General features: G+C 45.6%; 9 protein-coding genes across 9 annotated transcripts; 4 read left to right on the forward strand and 5 right to left on the reverse strand.

The window, feature by feature from the left end:
* Nucleotides 1-1,953: 1,953 nt before the first annotated feature.
* N7487_001635 (Chloroperoxidase) lies at nucleotides 1,954-2,634 on the forward strand (the record flags this gene model as incomplete). The annotated part of the gene is made up of 1 exon (XM_056869383.1): nucleotides 1,954-2,634. One exon carries the CDS (start codon nucleotides 1,954-1,956, stop codon nucleotides 2,632-2,634), a length of 681 nt encoding a protein of 226 aa, XP_056734167.1.
* Nucleotides 2,635-3,569: 935 nt separating this feature from the next.
* On the reverse strand, nucleotides 3,570-3,773 carry N7487_001636 (uncharacterized protein; the record flags this gene model as incomplete). The annotated part of the gene is made up of 1 exon (XM_056869384.1): nucleotides 3,570-3,773. One exon carries the CDS (start codon nucleotides 3,771-3,773, stop codon nucleotides 3,570-3,572), a length of 204 nt encoding a protein of 67 aa, XP_056734168.1.
* Nucleotides 3,774-4,335: 562 nt separating this feature from the next.
* On the reverse strand, nucleotides 4,336-9,324 carry N7487_001637 (non-ribosomal peptide synthetase; the record flags this gene model as incomplete). The annotated part of the gene is made up of 3 exons (XM_056869385.1): nucleotides 4,336-8,350; nucleotides 8,400-9,212; nucleotides 9,302-9,324. 3 exons carry the CDS (start codon nucleotides 9,322-9,324, stop codon nucleotides 4,336-4,338), a joined length of 4,851 nt encoding a protein of 1,616 aa, XP_056734169.1.
* Nucleotides 9,325-11,260: 1,936 nt separating this feature from the next.
* On the reverse strand, nucleotides 11,261-11,773 carry N7487_001638 (DUF1993 domain-containing protein; the record flags this gene model as incomplete). The annotated part of the gene is made up of 1 exon (XM_056869386.1): nucleotides 11,261-11,773. The coding sequence occupies one exon, from the start codon at nucleotides 11,771-11,773 to the stop codon at nucleotides 11,261-11,263; it is 513 nt and encodes a 170-aa protein (XP_056734170.1).
* Nucleotides 11,774-12,458: 685 nt separating this feature from the next.
* On the forward strand, nucleotides 12,459-12,929 carry N7487_001639 (nuclear transport factor 2 family protein; the record flags this gene model as incomplete). Its single annotated transcript, XM_056869387.1, has 1 exon — nucleotides 12,459-12,929. One exon carries the CDS (start codon nucleotides 12,459-12,461, stop codon nucleotides 12,927-12,929), a length of 471 nt encoding a protein of 156 aa, XP_056734171.1.
* Nucleotides 12,930-17,549: 4,620 nt separating this feature from the next.
* On the reverse strand, nucleotides 17,550-18,392 carry N7487_001640 (uncharacterized protein; the record flags this gene model as incomplete). The annotated part of the gene is made up of 1 exon (XM_056869388.1): nucleotides 17,550-18,392. The coding sequence occupies one exon, from the start codon at nucleotides 18,390-18,392 to the stop codon at nucleotides 17,550-17,552; it is 843 nt and encodes a 280-aa protein (XP_056734172.1).
* Nucleotides 18,393-19,263: 871 nt separating this feature from the next.
* N7487_001641 (uncharacterized protein) lies at nucleotides 19,264-19,584 on the forward strand (the record flags this gene model as incomplete). The annotated part of the gene is made up of 3 exons (XM_056869389.1): nucleotides 19,264-19,319; nucleotides 19,371-19,495; nucleotides 19,544-19,584. 3 exons carry the CDS (start codon nucleotides 19,264-19,266, stop codon nucleotides 19,582-19,584), a joined length of 222 nt encoding a protein of 73 aa, XP_056734173.1.
* A 221-nt stretch (nucleotides 19,585-19,805) lies between these two features.
* N7487_001642 (uncharacterized protein) lies at nucleotides 19,806-20,422 on the forward strand (the record flags this gene model as incomplete). Its single annotated transcript, XM_056869390.1, has 4 exons — nucleotides 19,806-19,980; nucleotides 20,026-20,138; nucleotides 20,164-20,274; nucleotides 20,309-20,422. The coding sequence occupies 4 exons, from the start codon at nucleotides 19,806-19,808 to the stop codon at nucleotides 20,420-20,422; spliced, it is 513 nt and encodes a 170-aa protein (XP_056734174.1).
* Nucleotides 20,423-22,873: 2,451 nt separating this feature from the next.
* N7487_001643 (thioesterase domain-containing protein) lies at nucleotides 22,874-23,677 on the reverse strand (the record flags this gene model as incomplete). Its single annotated transcript, XM_056869391.1, has 1 exon — nucleotides 22,874-23,677. One exon carries the CDS (start codon nucleotides 23,675-23,677, stop codon nucleotides 22,874-22,876), a length of 804 nt encoding a protein of 267 aa, XP_056734175.1.
* Nucleotides 23,678-23,693: the final 16 nt, after the last annotated feature.

Genomic DNA, 23,693 nt, shown 5'->3' on the forward strand with positions numbered 1-23,693 from the left:
CTTATTGCATCTTGAGCACTTTGGCTCGAGTTCATCGCACTGTATACCGATATTAGATAACTATTACCATGCCCTTTTTCCATATGCCATGCGTACTTTGATTCTGCGGGCCTTGCATTTCTCGCAACCATATCGTGACTTTCTATGTGACCTGCGCGTCTTCATATTGGTACAACTATCGTTTTAGTGTGATTTGTCCATGAGTGAGGATTTCAAGGTAAGTGAGAGACATTAGAATAATGGACTTCCAGCAGGCCCTTATAAGGATCATATTGAGGCTCGTTTCTGGAATTGTCAATCCTACCACCAAACTCACTTCCTAGTTCCTTGGTCTAGCTGTGGAGTTCTCTGATAATTCCAAATACCGTCTCATTCAATTTTGTATTATGCTAGAAACCAAAGTCTTGGGCGATTACTAACTACATGGCAGAAGTCAGCCGTAGACATCAGTAATATGAATGGTTGGGAGTACGGAGATTGAGGCTGTGAACTACAGCCTTGTGCCCAAGTGGAGATTAAGTGGTTTCTAAGCAAGTGCTGCGCCCCTCATGTCTCGATGCTTGGCATTCAAGTAGAGAGACGAAATGTTTCCTACTTTGCCGCAGGGACACCGCACTACAAGTATTTCATGTGTAGAACAATTCCAAAGGTCTTCTAATCCCCTAGCTCAAGCCACTTTTCACCCCCTGGTGTATACGGTTGGTTCACACCGGTAAATCATTTGTTGAGTGAGTATTCAAGTTCCCGCGATAACTGCCAAGAGAAGACGCGTGATAAAGTCCTGCAAGTGCGTATTCGCTTAAACTTGTCAGCTTGACAAATACTATTCAAAGAGTGTGGAATACATACAAATAGACGGAAAATTTATCCCGATTATTCGCTTTTCTAAGAATTCATGGGACAGTTGGAACACGAGTCCCAAAGGCATCTACCGATTCTACCCCTTATTGGCAACAAGCGTATTCTGTAAACCCGACCTGCCGCCTTATCAGAGAGAGTGCATGCTTACGTCCTAATCAGGACTAGCATGGCTTTTTTGGTATTTCCGCTTCCTACGTCTTTATTTTACTTGGTATGTTGTACACGCACTTTTACTATATATTTACTATATATTTACTATATATTTACTATATATTTACTATAAATACTATTTTAACAGTAGATTAAATTAATTCCTTTATATTTGTACATGCGTGTGGACACGAGCTCTTCTGCATTTTACACAAGCGAGAGCATAGCAAAATGCACATGCTGCACAAACAAGGGGCACACTTAGCGCCATTTCACTTGTCTGTGGAACCTGTATTCTTAAGGCGCCTTATCAATCGCACGATCGTCAAAGCGACGATCGTCCGGGTAATCCCAGCAATGTGTTTTCAGCGACGAAGAAATAGGGGTCGCCGGTGATCCACTTTTATGGAATTCTTCCTCTCTCCGGAGTACTCTGTGCCCCGATGATTTTTTTTTACAGGCATCTGAGTGGCTTAGCATAGTGAAAACATAGCTTTGCTTTGATAGATTTGATAGGGCTATGGATCCTGATATGTGGGTCATCTGTCGTTTTGAAGTGGTATGTGTACTAATAATCATTTATCTCATAATTCAAGATTGAAGAAATTACAGACCTCGTGGGCTTGAGCTGCGCCGCAGGCTTACTGGAAGCCTGGAGAATCTTGGAAGAATGGTCTCAACTCCACAGGGTTTCCTACATCAACTACCCACAAAGCTTAACGTGAATAATTATTCTGACTGGATACTCTGCATCCATCGCGTATAGAATACGCCCTATGTGATTGATCTTAGTCCTGGATACGCTCGTTGACCATGGGCTAGTCTACAGTGCGACAATGTTCAGATATAAAAGGGCTCATACATGTCAAACTGGAGAGACCATCACATCGGTTTCACAAACTTATTTACGAATCTACCATACCGCTATCAATCCAACTCGCTATGAAGTCAAGTTTGTTCAAAGCAGTTCTGTTCACCCTTGCAGTCAGCTCGTACGGCTGGGAGCATAAAGGCCATGAATTCCGTCCACCACTGCCAAGCGACAGTCGGTCTCCATGCCCTGGTCTGAATGCCTTGGCCAACCACGGCTGGCTCCATCGTTCAGGAAAAGACATCGATCTACCTGCGTTCCAATCTGCCATAGCTGGCGCCTATAACTACGAACCCACAACGATGGACGGGATTTTCGAGTTAGCGCTGAACTTCAACCTCTCAACCACGGGGAACCAATCGACCTTCAACCTCTTTGATTTAGCAAGACACGACGAGATCGAGTTCGATGGGTCACTGTCCCGCAATGACATCTACTTTGGCGACAATGTGCACTTCGATCCTAACATTTGGGCGACGGTCGCTAAGAACCTCAATCTTTATGATACTCTCGGACCTGAGGCGAACCAATATATCACCGTTGAGACGGCGGGTAAGGCTTGTGCGGCACGCGCGGCCGAGGCCAAGAGGGCCAATCCCCGCTTCAATGCTTCCGCCATGCAAATGATGGGAAACCCTGGTACAACAGCTCTTTATTTAGTGACTTTGTGGGATGAGGCCGCAGGTGCCGCACCAAAGTCTTGGGTTAAGGCTCTATTTGGTATGTTCTGCAATCTTCGCTTGCTATATTAGCACCACTATAGTATACCGATGCTTACTATCTGACAGAAGAAGATCGCATCCCTTACCTTGAGGGATATAAAGTGCCTAAAGTTCCAAGGACCATGGATAATGTCAATGAAATGACAAAGAGAGTGTCGGCTGTAAAGGTATAGGTCTAGCAGAGAAGGCCCGATGTATATTCTAGCTCGGGGCATAAAGCATGTACTCCGTGCGTGATCTTTGCCGAATGAATTCTAAGTTCCCTCAGAGTACTTTACTAGTGCTAAATTTGAATAGTGAACATGGATAAAGCATATCTATTAAATCTCTAATCCCCATGCCTCGCCATCTGGATGTAATCTCAACTTAATGGCGCTTGCTTTCGAATATAGATACGCGGTTAGAGTCATCCATTATGGCTCCTGGCCATCACAGTCCCCTCACAGCCTGCTGGAAAGCCAACACACCTGGTCTTGTGGTCTATAACAAATTCGATACTAAATTATGACGCAAATCGAGGGTTCAATAACACGTGAAGAAAGCTCACATTATGACGTCAGAGAGGACCCTTGGAGCTGTGGCAAACTTAAGAATTCCAGCCTTGGAAGGTTTTTATATAGCGTGCTCCAAGATTGATATCCATGGATACATACATCAGGTACAACCTGATGGCCAGGGCTTATGTACCCACCCATTAGATAATCGTACCCCCCCGGGGTCCCCGACCGGGACTCCAAGCTCTCAAATTTGAGTACCGCCTTTCCGATAGTCGGTCCGAAAATTCTGCCATATGCCGGTCTTGGCGCCGCGTATGCATTCTGCCCTATAATCTGTCTACGTTATTGACTCTTGGTTGTATAGTAAAAGAGCTTTAAACAAAATAAACATTTTGTTGTAAAAATTCCCTCATTCTGCCTGCTTCATGCTTTAATCGAGTATAAGTTTATTATACTGGTTTTCTATGCTCACGTCCTCGACCGTCGTGGCCACGGGGCCGATTTCGGGGCCTTTTGCGCGATTGCCTCGTGGCCTGTCTCGTTTAGAACGTCTCGTTTAGAATATCCAGGGGTGGGAGTGGGGGAGTGGGGAGGAGGAAGGTGGAGTGTGGATTCAGCGACGATCCTAGGAGCTGAGTGACAGATTAGATATTCCTGTTTTAGAGAAGCCATTGTGGCGATAAAGGAGTTGTAAAAAAAAAAAAAAAAAATCAGTTAAGGAAAGAGTTGACGCAGCAGTCGGTGACAACATACGCACATGTATGTAGTGGATAAAAAGGAAGAGACATAGGACGAGATATCAAATGATGTTAGAGTGACTTACTTTTATTAGTGGTTTACATACAAAGTACAGGTACCTACTATCTTACTACATCACGAGGCGGTGTAGAAAGAGAAGGGAGGGCAATTGGCAAAATCAAAGTAGGAGAACTACCTAATTAGGAAATTGCCCTGAAATATTTATTTACGAATAGCCAAAGAGTTGTACGATTATCCAAGTTGGGACTATAAAGGAAGAGCCGAAATGGTATTAACTATCATTTTTCAACACCATACCGTATAAATAGAAATATCGTGTAAGGAACCCTTGGTCTTCTGCATAACAATATAACAATATAACAATAATTAAAATTTGAGAAGTTCGATCTATAAATTCTAGTATATGTACCATCCAAGAAAAAACAAAAAAAAAAAAAAAACAAAAGGACCAAGAAAGAAAAACAATCTGAAGCTTCTAAACACGCTTCCCTTCAAATCCTTCGGCAGGCCATCCCTGGAGCGTATCTCCATCCTCAACATGATCACCCGACAAAACCAGGGTATGCTCCAAAAGACAAGCGTCTTGGCCCATAGAAGCACCGGACATCAGACGCGATCCAGCGCGCAGGATACTCCGGTCCCCAACGTTCAAGGTGTGAAGCTCAAAGCCACCACGCGAGTTCAAGTGGCAAACCAAACTGGCATCGTCAACAGCAACACGGTCACCGAGAGTGAGCAGATCAGGCTCAGTGAAGAAGATGCTGGGGGCACCGTTGGCATGAATTGCACAATCCTTTCCAATCTTTGCGCCCAAGAGCTGGTAGTACCAGGAAATGTAAGCAGAGCCAGAGATCATGGGCAGAAGGCCAACTCCGTCAAAGCAGTCTTTGATCAGAGTCTCGCAGGAAAGGAGGAATTGCCAGCGCTGGTTGTAGCTGCTCTTGTCCCAGTGGTATTCGCCTTCCTTGCGGCGGCCGACAACCATCCATTTAATGCAGATAACGATGCCGAAGGCGAGGAAAACTTGAGCCGAGGTGATGATAGACAAAACCGAGGCGAGGGTGCCGTACAGGACGAATGGGCGCCAGGCGCCTTGCTTGAAACCAGCAGCATTGCTGTAGTCTAGGATAGTGCGCAGAATGAAAAGGGAGAACAAGACGGTGAGGAGCCAATATACAGTAGTGACAATAACTGCAAAGGTAGAATAGAAGACGATTTGCCACATGCGGAGGACATAATAGCTAGCCTCGTGGCGGTAGAAGGCGCGGCCGAAAGGTTTGCAGGTATCCACCTCCTGCTCAGCGATCTCAGTAACGGTCCCATCCTTGCTACTATAGTAGGGCTGCTTCTCAATGGGTGATTTCTCAATTGGCGTTTTCTCATCTTCGCTGCTGCTGCTGGGACTGCTGCTACCATCCCCGACGATGGTTGGTGCGGTGGAAGTGGTTGTCGAACTTGGGAACTGAATAGCCTCACCACCCTTGCTACCAGTCCAGACAGTGTTGGCAGGGTATTCACCGTTACGGCGGAGCAAAGCACCAGAGCCGATCATGGCTTGACGGCCGATGGTAGCACCGGGCAAAGCGACAACACGATCACCAACCATGGTACCATCACCAATCACGATGCGGTCACGGCCGTAGCCGTCGGATGTGACCAGAGTCGAGCGAGAGCCAAATACAACATCATTACCAACCTCAATGAGATCAAAGTCGACAGTGACGGGACCAACACTGGGCCAGTAGACATGCCTGCCAACCTTGCCACCAAGGGCACGGACAGCCATCGAGACGAATTCGTAGTGGCGACCAGTAAGGCGGGTGAGTTCATGGATGTCTCCAGCGGGTAGAATCTGTGCAAGCACAGCACTCCGAATCTTTTGGCGAGTGGACTGTTTTGAGGCAGGACCAGGCTTGGGCTTGCCACAGACGAGATCTAGGAAGGACTTGATTATCAAGACCGCAATGAAGAGCACAATTGGGCCACCAACAGCACGACAGATTCTTGCGGCAATGTGGAATGCAATTCGCTTATCACTGGTGTACCACTGTAGGGTAGAACGGAACATGTCGGCCGCGGGAGTGGGGAACTCGAGAACCATAGGGATAAGACCACCCATCCAAGTAATACGAGCAGCCGTCCATGTGATCAACTTGATTGGCTCGACAATAAGGACAATCCAGAGCCAGTGAGGCTTAGGGATCTGAGAGGTAAGCAATTGGCGGTTAGACTCATCGGCGTCCTGGAGTTCCCAGCTCGACGAGTTGGGACCGATGCAGGTATTCTCGGGGATATCAGCACCAGGAGCGACTACAGACTTGATGCCAATAGACGAGTCCTTGCCAATGCGAATACGCTTCAAAAGCATAGAGGTGTTGCGCTCCACGCCGAAGGGGCGACACACGCAGGTATCCAAAACAACATTATCCCCAATCTCAATCAGATCATACTCACCAAGCTTAGCGGATGCAGACATGGTGACATTCTTTCCAATCTTTGCGCCAACCAAACGGTAGAAAAGAATGCGGGACCAGTTGTAGTTGTTGAAAAGACCCTTTCCACACACCTGCAATACCTTCTGGGTCAGCCACCACCGAGTGTGGTACGGGCCCCACATAGGGGACATTCCCTCCTTGTAGCGGCCGATGACGAGCCACTTGAAGGTGATAGCAAAGATGGGAGACACAATTTGTGAACATAAGCGAGCAGACATCACGGCGAAAACAACCAGCATCAAACGAGCGATGAGGTTCTCACGAATGGGGAATCGATTTGAGCACTCGGCCACGACATGTGCGAACATCATCCACTGGAAGGCGCGCTTCATGGGGAAGAAGAACACAGTCGGGAACAGATGCAAGATCAAGATAATTGGGTTCGTGCTGCTGTAGGTCTTTTCGCAACCGGGCAATTCAACTTCTCCGTCGTCACCCTTGGCTGCCTTAACTTCAAGAGCTTCAAGGATCTTGTGCTCTATCTCTCCAACGGTGCTGTGATGGAAGAGGACGTCACCAGCCAGGAAAATACCAAATTCGCGACGAAGTTGCGAAACCAAACGGCCAGCACTAAGACTATCACCTCCAGCCGCGAAAAAGTCTGTAGCAGAGGATATTTCCTCCGGTGCACAAGACAAGGCGACAGCGAAGATCTCACGCACACGGCGTTGAGGGGGCGATATGTCGCCATCCGAGTTGCGGGCGTGGATCGCCTCATTGATAGCAGCCTGGTCGGGGTTTCCGTAGAAATCGAGAGGCATCGGACCTTTGAGGGGAATGATGCGGCTAGGTACGAGGTAGCCATCAAGATGTTCGTGGAGCTCGCCAGGTGTCACATGGTCATCATCAGGGTTCTGGACAAACAAAACAACTTGTGCGAGACCGTCGCGTGGATTTATTTGCACATGCACGTCAGGGGTATTTGCTTTCTCGGTAAGAACCGAGCGGATGATGTTCTCGTCAATAACACACGGTTTCCTCTGAATCGATGCAGTGAGCGGAGCACCAGTGGGCGGGCAAACAGCATGGTAGTGCCGGTCTGCCAGGGGTGTGGTCGTGGTTAAGGTCTCCAAGGACAACCGCTCTGCGAGTTTGATACGCTGGATCTTATTGTTTGCCTTCGGCACACCATCCATGTATACAACTAGAGCCGGCCACTTGGGCTGATGGAGAATAGGCTGCAAAGCTTCGTGTATTTGACGAAGATCTGGCCTAGTGGCTCCCGGAGGTGTGACTATAACCACACCAACAACTTCCTGTAGGACCTCGTCTGGGACAGAGAAGGCCAATGTCTCAGTGACGCGGCCATACAGTGGGGACTCAGGATCCTTGGCCGTGGTCAGAACAGCGTTTTCCACTTCGACTGGCGAAATGATTTCTCCACCACGGTTGATGACCTCCTTGCTGCGGCCAGTGATATACAGGTAGTTGTCATCATCGAGGTGTCCAAGATCACCAGTATCAAACCAGCCAGATTCGTTGAATGCGTTGGTATCGATCTTACCATCGGGGGTCAGGTATCCCTCGAAAGCGGGGGATCCACGAATGCAGATATGTCCGAGCATCCCATTTTGCGAGACATGCTCGCCACTCTCGGTCAAGATTGCAACCTCGGGACCAACGATCTTTCCCGATGTTCCAGGGCGATCAAGCTTATAGTCCCTTGGCGGCGCAGCAATGGGCATACATTCGGTCATGCCATAACTGGGGAGGACGACGCAGTGGAAAACATCATGGAGCTGCACCGCAAGAGTTGGAGGAAGGCCACCACCAGCATTGCAGATAAACTTGATGACGCTTTGCTTAACAGCATCGGGGCGGTGCTCTGCCTCAGCAAGAATCATTTGGTGCATCGTGGGTGTGGCGTAATACCAAGTTGGTGTCATATGAGGGCTTTGCACTGCATCCCAGAACATGCTGGGGTCAAACGAGGGGCAGCATATTGTGGCACCGCCGGCCAGGATGGGAGAGAAGATACTGCGCATAATACCACCACTGATACTGTTAGTTATTTTCCTATGATATAATTTGATAGGGAACATACACATGGTTCAGCGGCATCATATTAAGACATGTATCTGTCTCGGACAATTCCACTGACTCCATCGTGGCGATGGTACCAGCGATGAGGTTGTAAGTTGTGATTGGAACCAGCTTCTTAGTACCACTGGTACCACTGGTGAACAGGATAATTGCGATATCGTCCCCAGAATTGGGGGGATGGTCGTATGCAGTAGAAGCATTGTGTGCAGAGACCACCTGGAAAGTCATATCTTCAAGCTGCTCAATACCAAACACTGGCCGACTACCGTTGTTCAGCTGCAACTTGCTGATGTCAGCGTCCAGCGCGACAACAGCATCAGCTTGCGAGTTTTCTATATCTGTCTGCAGCTGCTCTGGTACCGTGTTCGTTGTCATAGGTACAATGGTGTACCTGTTGACGAAAGCAAGGACAGCAACTGCCATAAGAGGGCCGTTAGGCAGGATGACAGCGATGCGAGGCTTTCCATGCCGGGAGAGTCCCACGGGAATCTGGAAACTCTCCAAGAACTGACGGATGGCAATATGTGTCAGATGCCGTCCAGTATTAGCATCGATCAGACCGGCGCGGGAGTCTGTGCCTATTAATTCTGCAACTTTGGGGGTGGCTGCTTTGACTTGTGCACGAAGGCGAGTAATTGATTCATTGTTATTAGTCTTGTGGGATTCGGGAATGGACTTGTAGATGTCCTGATATGTTGGAATTAGGTGACGGATGGGCCAAGGGCCAGTATGCGTGGATAATAGGGCAGAGAGGCGGTGGGAGGAGTCTGGGTGTGATGCCTCACTGCGGAGGTGTAGAAGCTGTTCTACAAGCCTGTTCGATAGTCAGAATAGGAAGAAACTTCAATTGAACAACCCAAAAAGGAGAACAAGGAACAAAATCATAAATGTGATAAAACATACGAAGATCTTGATAAGTCCGCCATTGTGTATCTCTCTAGTGTAAATAAATTCTCAGCTCAATATGATATTCAATCCTAAAAAGGAGAACTCCTTCACGACTTATATGCTGCCCCGTACCCTAGTACCATCCACTATCAGCCTAATGTACAACCCAAAAGGAGAAGTCCTTCACAACTCATACGCTAGTAATACCCACCCGTTCCACCCACATCGTGCAAATTACATCACAGACCTCATTGGGGTCCCGAAATCCTTCATACAAAGTATGGCGGCAAACTCGCTCGGGGCCGAGAAGGAAAAGATCCGCAGGGTACCCCGATCCCCATATGCTTGACCCACGGAATTCCGTTCATGATCGGAGGGATCAGCTCAGCCCTCGGATTGTACATCATGCTCTTGGATGAGATGGTATTGGCTAAAGATAGAGACCCTATGCCGTGTACTATGGTCCCGACGCCATGATGTGATCCGAAGCGAGCGTTTTGATAGACATTGCAGTTTCACGACGGCCGAATGTCACAATCGAACCCCTGTTTCAATTGAGCTTTTCGTTATTAAACTTTCTACTGAATATTTTCGAATTTCTTATTGCCGAATGCAGTAATACCACCGGCCTGATCAAGATAAGCCCACTCTAACGATGCCATCCCGAATGGCCTAGCGTGATTGTATGCATATTCAGAGTACATATAATCCGTAGATCTGCATACAAATTTCACATGCTTCCTCCGAGTCTCCCTCGATGAACATGTTTCGCTCAATGATAAAGTCCCCGAACCACAGAAGAGCTGCATATATGCAGGGTCGCAGGATGGCAAGGTCTCAGGGTGAGCTCTGATCGACAATCTAGAACCCTGTCATCACCGCAGATCGCATGGCTCTAAAAAGGGAAATGCTTCATGTCGTGCGCTTACACGAGATTCGGGGTGTTTATAGATTCAGAGTAACTTATGGGGTCGATCAACCAAAATCTTGAAAATCGACCTATATACATATAACGTAAATGGTCCACATGGCGATGGTGGCAAGAATATCTCCTAGAAATGAAGTTGAATTTGGCCATTATCCACATTTGGTTTCGTGGAAATAAAATCCAATGTGGAATATGTAATATGATCTGCACCCGTCCTAGCCCGTAGGGCAAAATATTGAGCACACCTTTCTAGCCCATAGCCCCACCTACCAGCCGGACATTGGTATTCTAAGGTTACATACATAGTACGGACATACCTCGTACTCCGTACGGAGTACGGAATAGATAGCCCTGAGGACCCACTTCCCGTACGAAGGCCGGTCTTCGCCAAGGCGCTTGGCGAAGGATTAGGTTTCTTGGCGGTACCTGGGCAGGTACACCCATGGAAATCATCTTTTCACCTTCTTACCCACGTATCCATGGATAACCCAGTTTCTCCAATTCATCCACTTTGTTCCATACTGTTCTTCTCCAATTAACCAGTCATTCCAGAATCTATGCCATGAAAATTCGACAGAGTCTATGGGCCATAAAATTCGAGTTTATCAGTGGAACTGATCTCGACGTTGAGACCGCCGATCACAATCCGCCGATCTCAAATGAGGCCAACACTACCCAATATGACCAACTGGCCTCGACTAGGCATTTTCCACGAACAAAAACCGGATGAATATTCAAGCCTGCTATGACAAATCGAATGTATTGATCCTGACTTTCTCCGTACGTTGCTCCCAATGCCTATGCATAATATGCATATCATACATACCTAGGTAGCACGATCACAAGTGCCGTAATCGTATTGGTCGAAGACCGCATTATATTCCGAAAACCACGATTAGAGTATAATAGGCAAAGGGTTTTCCTAATTATCCATATACTTGATTAAATTCACAACTATGGAAGATGGAATGTGTTCTTGACCCCCCAGTGTATCTAGGGCAGTATGCCTAGACTGTTCTAATTCACATGTGGCTTAATCAACTTGATTAGGCCATAAATTCCGACAGGTAATCCAACTTCCCTATCTGCACACCTTTCACCCTCAAGATTTCATAAGCCGTCACCACATGAAAGTAGAAATTCGGGATCAAAAATTGCACCGAATAATCCTCTAGCGTGAAATCTAGCACATTCATTCCAATCGGGGCCTTGAAAGCTTGTCCTTCCTTGATAGCGATCTTAGCTGGATCCACCTTTTCAAGCTCTGCAAGTGTCTTATCAAGGCGCTTGTACAGATCTTCGTAGGTCTTGTCGGGCTCTTCCTGTGGTGGTGGTTCGACGAAAGCTGCGCGAGCGAGGGCCTTGGAGACAACGTTTGTTGCCGTCACAATTTGAAAGGAGAGAGGCTTCATATCCTCGACAAGGCGGGCATTGAGAAGTTCATCGAGCGGGATGTCTTTTTCTTTCGCGTATTCTTCGGCCTTCTTTAGGAGAGTAGACAGGGTATTGAGACCCCTGGTCAGAGTGGCGATAGTGTAGTTGTAGAATGGGGAGGCCATTATAGGTTTTGCACTTCAACTTGTGTCTTCGGCTCTGATAAAAAGTAGAAGTTAAAAGGATTCCCATGAATTTCTTGATTATGAACTGATACTATCCGAAGTAAGTAAATGAGGCCTTATATACGATATCATGCCCCTCCCCCAAAAAAAAATCTTCATGTTTACGTTCACTTCTTAAATCTTTGATTTGCAATCACTCATTGTCTTCTTACCTTATCTGGTCATCATCAAGTATGAATTCGGTAAAGATCTACATGCTTACTAAGCTGTGTCCGGATGGATCCACCCTCACAAAGTAGGGTAGGGCAAACGCGGAGTTCCGGTTCAGTTGGTAAATTCTACTTGTAAATTCTCAGCTGCAGCAACCGAGTATGGTATTCGGTGGTAAAGGAGCAACTTCCTGGTGATCTGTTTTATTGGGCGCATTTATAATCAATTGGTCAGACCTCAGGCAACTACTCTATACTACGTCTGACAACTTAGACTCGCAATCCGCAATCCTCGGAAGTATAAGAAGCAAACGGTTTTCTGATCTCAGCTTATACTAGAATTCACCTCTTATTAGAATCACTTCCATCTCTCTCTCTGCGTCCTCTATACCTGCGAAAGTCCAAATCGTACAACCATCCCCGAACAGACAAGTCAAACTATATCAAAAGCCCGAACCCGAGTAATCACCAACACAATGGAGACAACTATATCCGATCATGAGCTCATCAGGAATGCAATTTCAAACATTGCAGTTGCATTTGATACAAACACGTACGCGGAGCTTCGAAATTCGTTTACAGAAGATTGCGTGGCGGACTATACGGGCTCACTTGGTCTCATGAGTGGCATTGATACTGTTATTGAAAAGCTGCAGAACACTATCGGGCACGTTACCACCTTCCACGGATTGAGCACGCAAGTTATACAGCTCACGGGCAAGGACACGGCTGAAGCTACGACCTATTGCTCCGCGAGTCATTACGTGGGCGACAAGTCGTTCTTCGCCGAAGCTAAGTATTTCGATAAGCTGGTCAAAGTGACTGAGGGAAGCACTACAAAGTGGTTGATCAATGATCGCTTGACCACGATGATGGGCGTTCCACGGGGCGATGTCTCCATCTTCAACATGGACTTGGAAGGATGGGTTGACACCTTGAAAGCTTGAGAAAACTCCGACTTTGACGAGTGGAGCATTATGTTGTCCAAGTAAGATTCTCCTTTAAACTCCGTGGCTTACCTTAGTTAATATCGGTGTCAATAGTGACATCACTACTCTATCCCAACTGCTGCCAATTAAGTTATAGGAGAGCACTACAGGAGAAGAAGATGACGAATGGAGTCGTGTTACACTAAGGTATTGCCTGATGGTCGATTGTTTACTCGGGCTGCTTGTTAGATCTTTCTTTTTGCTCTTTGTGGTCTTCGTTGCTTTTTTGTTCACATTTTATTTACTACTTTCCTATAATTTCTAAGCTCAAATATATGTACGTCAGTTGTTCACCATAAATAAATAATCTATCGCTTGTTTTCTTTACTCGTACGGCTTTGTCCAATTATATAGTAGATATACTCCATCAATTAACTAACAAAAGCATATTTGGTATAGATTAGGTAAAAAAGAGAGCAACATTTTACACTAACAGAAAACTAACCAACTAAAATGACAAAATCCGCTGTTTTGACAATTTGTGCGGATATTGATGACTAACAGTAATATGCACTTTTACATGGACCTAGCGTTCCGCAAAGCCCATAAATGCCCAGGTGGGCTCGCGCCCTTAAGGCCACCATTAAAGCCTATTAAAAGGGGTTCGACAGGCATCTTGTAATCGCTATATAATATTGTATTCCGACCCTTTTACTAGTCGTATAAAATTCAAATTTACTGTTAATAATAACAATAGCTATATAAGTATATGTTTTGATTTGAAAGAGAATCCGACTAGTAGAGTTCGAGATAATATAAAAAAAGTTGTTTTACTAAGGGTTCTGAAGAATGGCAGTAACTCACCAAGCAGTGTGGCACGTGGTGGTCTCGAGGGCCTCACTCGCGGGGCTCCTGGGGGTAATGTGGAATGTCAAATCCCATTTGTCGCCCTCAACGGTGTGCTTGAGGGAAAAGTCGCCGATGCTCTAGGGGTAGACTCGGAACTCAGTGGTAGGGGCGGCGAACGGCACTCAGCAAGAGATAGAACAATCGTAGCGAAAGAAGTCTTCATTTTCATGGATGGTTAAGATACAATGTATCAAAAATATAAATTTATGTTTTAGTGTTTGAAATCGGTGGTCCTTGGATTAAAGTGGATTGTGGTGCTGTGATAATAAAGGATAGAAGAAGGTCCCTAGTCGTTTATATACCTAGGTAGATATTCGAAATGACATATGTTGTTGTAAAGAGTAGGCCTTATGAAGAATAAATCTGTCTCAGTCTGCTTCAGCTCACTGTGCCGATCCTCAAAAATTGTACATTGAATGGCCAGGAAGGGGGTGGTATTTTCCTCCTTTGGATAGATACTTGGCGCACCGCTCCCGGTCGTTTCCATTGCCAATATCTTAGTGACTTTTAACATGACTACTAAATATAGCCAAAATTAGCATAGCTCGGAACTCCGGAGTAGCGCGAAATATGAACTCACAATGTTTATAATGTTAGATAATCATGAAGGTATCCATGGATGTAAGGGTGCTGGAGGTAATATACTCGGAACTCCGGGGTAGTGATCCACAAGAGCCTACAGAGTATAGTGTACATAGTCAGCCGTTTATGACTAGAGCCTACAGAATACTTGGTGCGCTAATCTCTCTGCTCTAGAACGGCTAATTGTATAAATGGAATTGTTTAGTCCCTTTAAAGTAGTAACCGGGTCGTCGAACTACGGAGAAGTCCGTGCCGTGGGATAGTCGGGGACATATAAGCACGTGCAATGGGTTACGGGTTCACAAATAATAGAATCACTCTTTCTAGCGAATCCTCAATCGACATTTAGTAGTTGGCACTCGAGTGCGGTTCCATATGTACAAAATGCGAACCCGGTCATTGATCCTCTTTGTGGCGGCCTTCTTGGCCCCTGCTTCTACCCTCACGGATGACAATATATGTTTTTTGGATCCCTATGAAGCGTCAGCTTGGTCGAATAGCGGAGTAGGCGACTGACTGGAAAATGGGTTCCAGAATCACGGCTCTGATGAACGTTTGTATTCCTAGGTTTTAGTGTCTATTTGTTAATTCTGGCCTATCAAAACATCTTCTGACATCACGAACGCAATTGAGGCTGGTTTCCGACACATAGTGTCAGCCCTTTCCCTCCCTACCCGATACAAATAGATTCCTAGCAATATACAGAAGGAGCAAATCAATAGCATTCCTTTCACTACCTCTAATGTTGTTGTTGACAACGCAGTTTGTCCTCTCTATTCCTAAGGCCCCCAATCAACATTTCTAGAGAATGGACGACGGCGATAAATACCGTAGTGGGAATGGTAATCGCTATATCGACTGCCACTGTTTCATGCTATATTATCCTGATGGAGGCCACATGAAACCGGTTGAAGCAACGGAGTGGAGCTTTCACCCGATGGCAATGGATACATCCCCTGTTTCTTCAATATGATCATCATGAGAGAGTGGGCCGGGGATTGTGTAAAGAGGAATTGGAAATTTCCTTCCGAGTCACGCGACATTCAGGCTGGTATTCCTTGTCCCAAGGGGAAATCGTGATTTAGTCGACAAGAATAAAGATCGTAAATATATAGATCGGATGCTAGCTTACTACCTGAGCCATCAAAATCATTACAGAGTTTTAGGAGCATGCCTTGCTGTTAGTTTCAATTTTCATATGCTTTGCCACGAGACACAAACTCGTTATAATTAAAAGATTTTCCATGTTTCAGGAGCCCAACAAGGTGATAATCATCCCGGCCAAAGACTTTTGCGGTATGTAAACGCGCTAAGAGCTCCGAAGGTGGGGAGCTCGGAAATATGTATGAATACCCTGGTGGCAAAGATGGCTCGCTAATAAGATGGAGGTATTCAAGGATTCCAGATTCTAGGTATATTGTAATTCTCCATATTTTAACCCACCCAAGTACGAGGTCAAACATTTGAATTGTCAATGCTCGATTTTTATTTATTTTGATTTAATTGTGATTAATTTAAATGCGTAGTTCGCATTCAGCTACCATTACTCTTTAGGGATATAGTAAAAGCTTGTTAATATCAGATAAGATCTCATCTACAGTGGGACCTCCGAACTGTTGGGCTGAAGTTCGTACCCGCAAAGAAGTTCAGCCCAATAGTTCGGAGGTCCCACTATCTATTGTATTGTACTCCGTACGGAGTGCAGACAATGAAAAACAAGGTGCTTGGCGATCCCAAATGCGAGACTGCCGTCGTGGGTCCTCTTACCTCCTATAACAGTCTAGTATGTTTAAATAGTGCCGATTTGCCAAGAACGGCATGTCCGAGTCCGGCACTCATTTTAAAATCTCCACTGATCAACTAGTTTTCGCTGTTAGTATTTCTTATTCAACCTTTTAAGATCACAAATCACGCCCTGAGCACTTCGTCTATTTGCTCAATCCCACGGTCATAAATTGAAAATTTGTCGGCGCATTTTAAGCTTTTCCGCATTTCCCGCCTTTCCCGCCTTTTTCTGGTCTCCCATTTAGATCGTATCGTCCTCGAGCATAGAAGACCCATACGCAACCAGCTAGCTATTCTTGCCCCTGGTCATAAAAATTCTATATACTCTATATTTTGTACTGCCCTCGTAATCGCACTTCGTATGTCGGGCTTGGTATATGGCACTTCGTATATTATTCACCGTACTACATAGGTACACATTATTCCAATTATTATCATATTCCCATTCCTGGTGGTTTTGCTGTAAATTGTGAATTTTTTTTTTTCCTAGCTATAACACCGAAAATCTATAAGGACCTTGAGATTCTAATGACTGAAAGAGTATATCAATGGCGCTCCGACCAAGTGAAATAATCTTACGAGGTTCCGCGGTATGCCGAACTTTCCTCAATGTCGGAAGCTAAGCGGATCGGGAGCTGAACATCTTGCGTAAGATCCCGACGAGCTGTACTACTAGTAGTAGACTAGGTGAAGGTAGTGGAGAGGGACGGGCTAGGTAATCCACCTGGGGGTGAGATTTGGACAAGCCGACGTCCTGGTCCTTTTCGGTCAAATCTACAGTCACACACCATTAAAATGTACTCCATTTCTTTGTATACCTATCACTTCGGAAAAATTTATGCTCCCGGGACATTTCGCCATAGTAAAGAGCGCCAAGGCTGCCTAATTAGATATAGTACCCCCCCGATTCTACGAACTTAATAAAATTGCTTTCTAGGCCTACCGCCCACGTGTTTTATTAGTTCCATTGGCTTAACTCTGTATCCCGCCTTTTTCTGCCGGTTTTAACGGTCCCTAAAATAAGATTATATAATACGAAAACGATATATTACATAACCCATAAATGCCAAGATCCTCACTTCTTCACAAACCTCGTTAATTTGTAAGTACTTGCTCTCCGATGGTCCTTACATTTTAACGAAGTTTGACTGTACTTAGTTTCCACTGGTTTCCAAAAGAGTACCACTTGTCGAAAGGTTCTGAGGCACTCGAGCATGCATCAAGGCAATAAGGAAATAAGGCAATAAGCGCTGGCTTGGTCTGCTTCCTGGTTAAGATACATGGTCAGACTTCTCGCTTGTCCGACGGAGAAATCTAGTACATGACAGAGAAGACCATGGGGAGAAGAGTGATCGCAGAGGCTTAGAAGCCCTGAACATCCCAAATTTTCTCTGCAATAACTTCCAAAGCTTGATGTGAGATTTCAATATCTCTTTCGGCGGGTATAGATGGTGCGCGGAGGAATAAATCTTGGAACGGGATGATAAGAGGGTCGTTGGTGACAGTTATGCAGTTTGAGACCTTGGTCACCTGGATCATCTGGACGCGATGGTCACTTCCATTCTGGAGTCTCCAGTTCTCAATACGGATTGCTAGTCGGTGTTTGTCTACTCTCAGAGTTAGACAAGTCTTGGCGTTTCCGTCGCCTGGTGCCAGCCAGAATCGAACATCAGAATTCAATTTTGAATCCGATTCAGACCAGGCAACTTCTAGCACAACCGAGGGTGTCCGTTTGTAACCAGGTGGTGGCCTTATAGAGCCCCAGCCTTGATCAGGTTGCTTTCCTCTGGTCTGCCCTTGGATAGTCGCGTTAGGATATCCGTTCAGGGAGTCAAATAACCCCATCGGTAGGAGAGCTGCCATTATTGCGTGGTCCACGGCAGTGGTTGCGGCCGAGTGTTCGGGGGAGGGAATTTTTATCAGGATAAGTTCCTCGTCCAGATCAAAAGAGGAACAGTTCTTTGAAAGGGTAGTTGCTTCCCTGTCTGGATTCAACAGGGTTTCGATCGTTCCACGACTCGTATGAAACAGGATAAAATTGTTCTTCTCATTTCCTGGGGATTCGCTGGGATTAAGTTTCAGATTGAAGATTCGGAGGAAGGAACACTCTCCTTCATATGTATATCTTTCGATTGAACTTGGTAGCTCTTTAAGGAAGCTGCCCCCGACATCGAGGTAGCCATTTTGTGTTTCTGGTCCCGCCATTTCAGTTTTTGATAAAATTATCAGGAATCCAGCAATTTAGGATGCTAGATATAATGCTATCTCAGAGAAAGAGAGAGAAATCTATATGTATATATATATATATATATATATATATATTGGGTATGTATTGAAAAGCTAGGTTTCCAAAATATATTTGAAGATATATGTTCTCATTATGACGGTGAACAAGTTGTGGCAAATACAGCGGGTTCGATCCAATTTTTGAGGGGCTTTGATGTCTGGATTTACCTTAGAATGGGAGAAAGATTAAATTACCTGAATTCGTACCTAGATATATTTTGAGAAGGGTTGGTGCCGAGTCTTTCATGATCGCGTAGACCACAGTGTATTTCAACACTGTCGGTGGGCTCTACAAATTCCATTTGGGTTGTGATGGTTCGCACTTCCACTCTTTCAGGGGCACCCTCACATTATGGTTGGTGGTAGTGTGCATACTGCGTGCTTTTGTTTGGGAAAATTTCGAAATTGCTTCCAACTCGTGTTTATAGTCGATAGGCTGGGGAAAGGGGGTCTGTTTTGGTATGGCAGGTCTAGCATCCGATACGAAAACGACATGGTGGGTGTGTTTTGCGGAGAACCGAACAACTAGCTTCCAATCAGTCACAAGATCAGACACCATTGTAGTATGTGTTGCTCAAGAGACGATTCGGGTTCACTTGATTCTCTGTGGTGGTGATGGGACAAATTCACATACGCCCCTCGCAAGTGCGGCTGGGCCACCTTTGCTCTATCACCTGACTCATATGTGAGGCATTCAAAACCAAAATCCGACTTTTCTGTTGCTATCGTCTCCTGTCCCCATTCTATTCAGGAATTCCTGCCAAAATCAAATAGTCACACATAATGCATAATGAGTGGTGTGGAGCTTGGTTTTGCTGTCCTTGACACTCTTGATATCTGCTTCAGGTATGTCAAGCCCACAGCAGACTAGTCTTCACTAAACATTATCAATTTCAGATACCGAAATGTCGTTGTGGGAAAGCAGAAAGGTGTTTATGGCGCGGAGAATGAGATCGGAGAACGAAAACTTGCTATTGAAGCTACATGGGCAAAGATCTCGCAACAGCTTACCATCAATTCGAGTAATAACTGTCCCGGTCCAATGGAAGGAATAAATTAACAGACTCTAGTTCCAAGGGGGGAGGGTACACCCAAAATGGAAATTGAGTGATTGGATTCAGATAACGAAGAATGGGAACTTGGCCCAATTTAACGTATTTAGCCAAAAGGGCCTCGCATGTCCCCTGTTAGATGTTTTCGAATGAGACTTAACGTGAGATCCTCATGATTGGTCAAAGTGATTTATTGGTGTAGTCTGTAGTCAAGTAAAAAGGGGCAAGCTTTTGACCATCAAAGTAAAGTGTCTTAAGAGTCTTCCTGATTAGGTACACGATGTCACCTCTTCCTGATGAGCAGCCTCCTTCACAGATCATCCTGCGGACCTCTTCCGTTAAAGGTCGGCTCTTTTCTTTCCTCCTCTTCAAGGTTAAAGCATTGTGGGTGATCAAATGTGGAGAATTGATTGCAGTTGTTGAAAGTTTGAAGTCGTCAAGTCGCTCAGTGGATAGTTCGTTGGAGGGGTAATTGAAGCGGATGATTGATGGCTGACTAGCCCTGCCGATTATCCCGGTGCCAAAGGCTGCCATGGTAAGACCTATTAATGTGGTTGGTCTCATTGGTTTATTGAAGTGGTCGATCGACGTGATTGTGACCAGTCTGCCGATTGTCCTGAAGCCGAAGCCCGCCACAGTTAGACTGGTGTATGTGGTCGTTCGAAGTAGATGATTGTTCGGACTGGTGGGTGACCGGTGTGCCGGTTATCCTGAAGCTAAATCTCGCCACGGTCAGAGTGGTTGTGATCGTTTGAATTCGATTGTTGTCGTATTTGAGTGGAGGATATTCGAAATAGGTGCTTGATCGAAGGTTGGTTGGCCAGTCTGCCGATTTTCCTGAAGCCGAAGCCCGCCACGGTCAGACTGGCTGATGTGGATGTTCGAAGTGGCGGTTGATGGGAATAGGGATAATCTAAGTGGATGATCGAAGGGCTTCTTTCAAGTGGAGGGTTGTTCAAAGTAGGTAACTGATCGAGGTGGTTGATCGAACGTTGATTGACCAGTCTGCCGATTGCCCTGAAGCCGTAAAGCCCGTCACAGTCAGACTGGAAGTGATGGTTTGAAGTGCCGATTGCAGTGGATTGTTGAATAGAGTGCAATAAAGTGTTGGTTGGATGGTTGGATGGTTGATCGGGTTGCACAGTTGAATTGTTTACTGTAGTAGACTGTTGATCGAATTGGATCGGTGATTGTAATGCAATGAAGTACTGGTTGACTGAGTGTTTGACTGATTGGTCGAAGTGTTCATCGAAGAGTTGATTGCAGTGGATGGTTTGATTGGATCGTTGATCGGATGGCTGACTGGATGGATAATCCATTTTATGGTTGACTGAAATGTTGCTTGAAGTGTTTTCCTTTTTTCCTTTTTCCTTTTTGTTATTTGTTATTTCCTTTTGCTCAGGTCCAGCCAAAGAGGCTGCCACGGCAAGGCTAGATGTAGTCGAGCACACATGCCTGGTATAGTCAGCCACATGTCCTGTTGATCAAGTCATAGAATATAATGAGACAACATGAAAGCAGACATACAATAGAGAATGGTTGGCCACCCTAACAAGAAGTCATGATCCTATCAAGGAAGGAGCACGTGTTGATGCGTCTGAACAGTGGATGTAAGTAGATGGAAGGAGAAAAGAAGAAAAAGAAGAAACAGGCAAAACATACAAATCATATAATGGATGATGAATATGGCAGGTGCCACCTAGGCAGGCACGTTGAAACGAGGTGTTGTTATGTGGTGAGGTTACCTGAAGGATGAATGTAAGTAAGGAAAGAACAGGCAAGTCGGAAATAAATGGCATAACTGACCAGGCATGCGATGCATGTGGCTGGGGCTAAGGCCAATGCGTCAAGGGCATGATGATCACAAGCTTCATATTATTGGGTAGGTGTAGATGTAGAAAGATAGAAGAAATGATGAAGCTTAAGTTGATGATGGAAGATCTGATGGAAGGTATGGGGTGGATAAAATATTTGATGAGATGTTTTGGGGGTGGTATCCATGGATGAGGATGTGGTGAGATGAAGAGGGTAGAAAAATGATGAGAGAAGGAGGGGGAAGGGGGTATCTATACCCTGGGTAGGTAGGTAACGTGGAAGTGGGAAGGAGTTACCTGAGTAGGCGATGAGAGTGTCCTTCAGGGGACCCCCCCATTATGCAACTTCCCCTCTTCAACTATCTGCTCTCTAAACCCACAATACCTCCAAGGTTTATATTATCATTAAGCCAGTTGCGTAGTCTCGGATCATGAGTCTCTAAAGTTGTAGAGAAAAGGTATACATTCTAAAGGCGTACGCCGCTAGACAATATCCTTCTCGGCCTCGCAAATCAACCTAGATGCTTAAATCATTTTCCAGTTTTGATATTGTTCAGATATGTCTTATCGAAATCCACCATGTTGTTGATTGAAAATATAGGTCATTGAGATACAGTAACCTCGGAACCTTGGAAGATTTATAGATCATTAAGGTTATACGCTAACCATGTTTGGTATGGCGTAAACAAGGTTGTGTATGGTCCTTGTGCACATACATATGTACATAGGTATGTACCGTAAAGTCTTGGCATTTGGTGTCCACCTTAGTGCAAAGTTGTGACTTTGTTCTGAGCACTGTAAATCGACTTTTTTAATGAACAGTAGGACGTTGAGTACTGTTCACCAAAGTTCGATTCATGTGTGCGTTATTACGGAAGATATGCTCCATCATCTCAAGGGTGATAACCTGGCCATGCTTGCTAGCCAGTCACATGAATTTGGTGATGACTTGGGGGGAGCGAGGACTGAGAGCTGTGGCTCCGCGAAGCTAGTTGCCGAAAGCATTTTGAAGGGTGAGGTGCGTCGAATGAAGACGTACCGATCGCATGGATAGCTTATTGACAAATAATTGTGGGAGAGGCAGTTGGCCCCATGGGTAGGAGACTTTCGTCTGATGCACCGAATATAGAAACACTTTGACCGCGTGGATAGCAGACTTTATAATGAAAACTCTGCGCAAGAAGGCCGCGGTTTGCATATGTTGATAAGACCATTTGTATGGAGGTAGGTGACACCGTTGGTGGATGTTTGTGGGGGTTGCCTGGCCGGTTTACGTCTATAAGGATAGCTTCGACAAGGTAGGCTATTGGAGGATGTAGAGGAACGATGTGAGATTGTATTGAGTAGAGGGTTGTGAAAGTTAAGTTATAGAGGCTGTGAATCCAATACGATTGCTTCTATCCATCCATTCCAAATCAGACGGAGCTAGCAGTAAGAGAAACTTAAGGATGACTGTCTGCTGTATACAGGGGATAGAAGTCAAAATATTCGCTGCCAGTGGCGACTTGTTCTAAACTTCCTTCGAGGAGATAAGTCATGTCGTAGCCACCGGATTATTTTCTTCGCAATTTTCCCAATCATCCTCAAATATCTTGCTCCGCAGATAAATGACGTCCAGCTTTGTCCTTGGAAATAAAAGACCTCTCGCAGAAAGCACATCTTTCAACTTCTGTTGAAACTTTGGTACACGTTCTGGGGAGATCATTGTGTAATGCTGGCCATCCACCTCATGGAACTTGAGATCATTTCTGACAAACTCCTCCCAACGGTTTAGTTGGTTGTAGCGATACTCCTCTCTCGATACTGCCACGCCTCGCAACGGATCACAGAAGAAAACATCCATACAAGAAACCGTACCGGATAGATCGTAGTTACGGCCGATATTTGCAAGGGAGGTCACATCAGCCCAGGTATTCAGGGATGCAAGCGTTATTCCCAACTCGGCCCTACGGGCTGGGTTCGCTTCACCCATCACTCGTGTCAGCTGCTCTGATTTAGCCAAGGGGCGTATCTCAGGTGCCAATTCATCAGCACGGTCCTCTGAAAAGAGGTCGCAGAAAAATGCAACGTGCAAAAGGCACCCCGTCCAATCTAGTCGCCTCATCACATGCTTGATGTACGGTGGTAGGTCGAAGCTACCTATGAACTTTACTTCATCCCCAGCTGCTTCGATCTTCTTTGCAAGTTCAAAGGCGACCATACCACCATACGAATATCCCGCTAAGGCGTAGGGTCCACTAGGTTGCTTTTGCTCCAGGGCATCGTAGTATGTCACATGGAGATCAGCTAGATCCTGGAAGGTTTTGTCACCTCTGATGGTTAGCCTTTTGCCTTTCATACCTGCGTTTTTCCAG

Source organism: Penicillium crustosum (genome assembly GCF_028827405.1).
Source record: "Penicillium crustosum strain IBT 35664 chromosome Unknown utg000001l_segment0_segment0, whole genome shotgun sequence".
Classification (NCBI taxonomy): Eukaryota; Fungi; Ascomycota; class Eurotiomycetes; order Eurotiales; family Aspergillaceae; genus Penicillium; species Penicillium crustosum.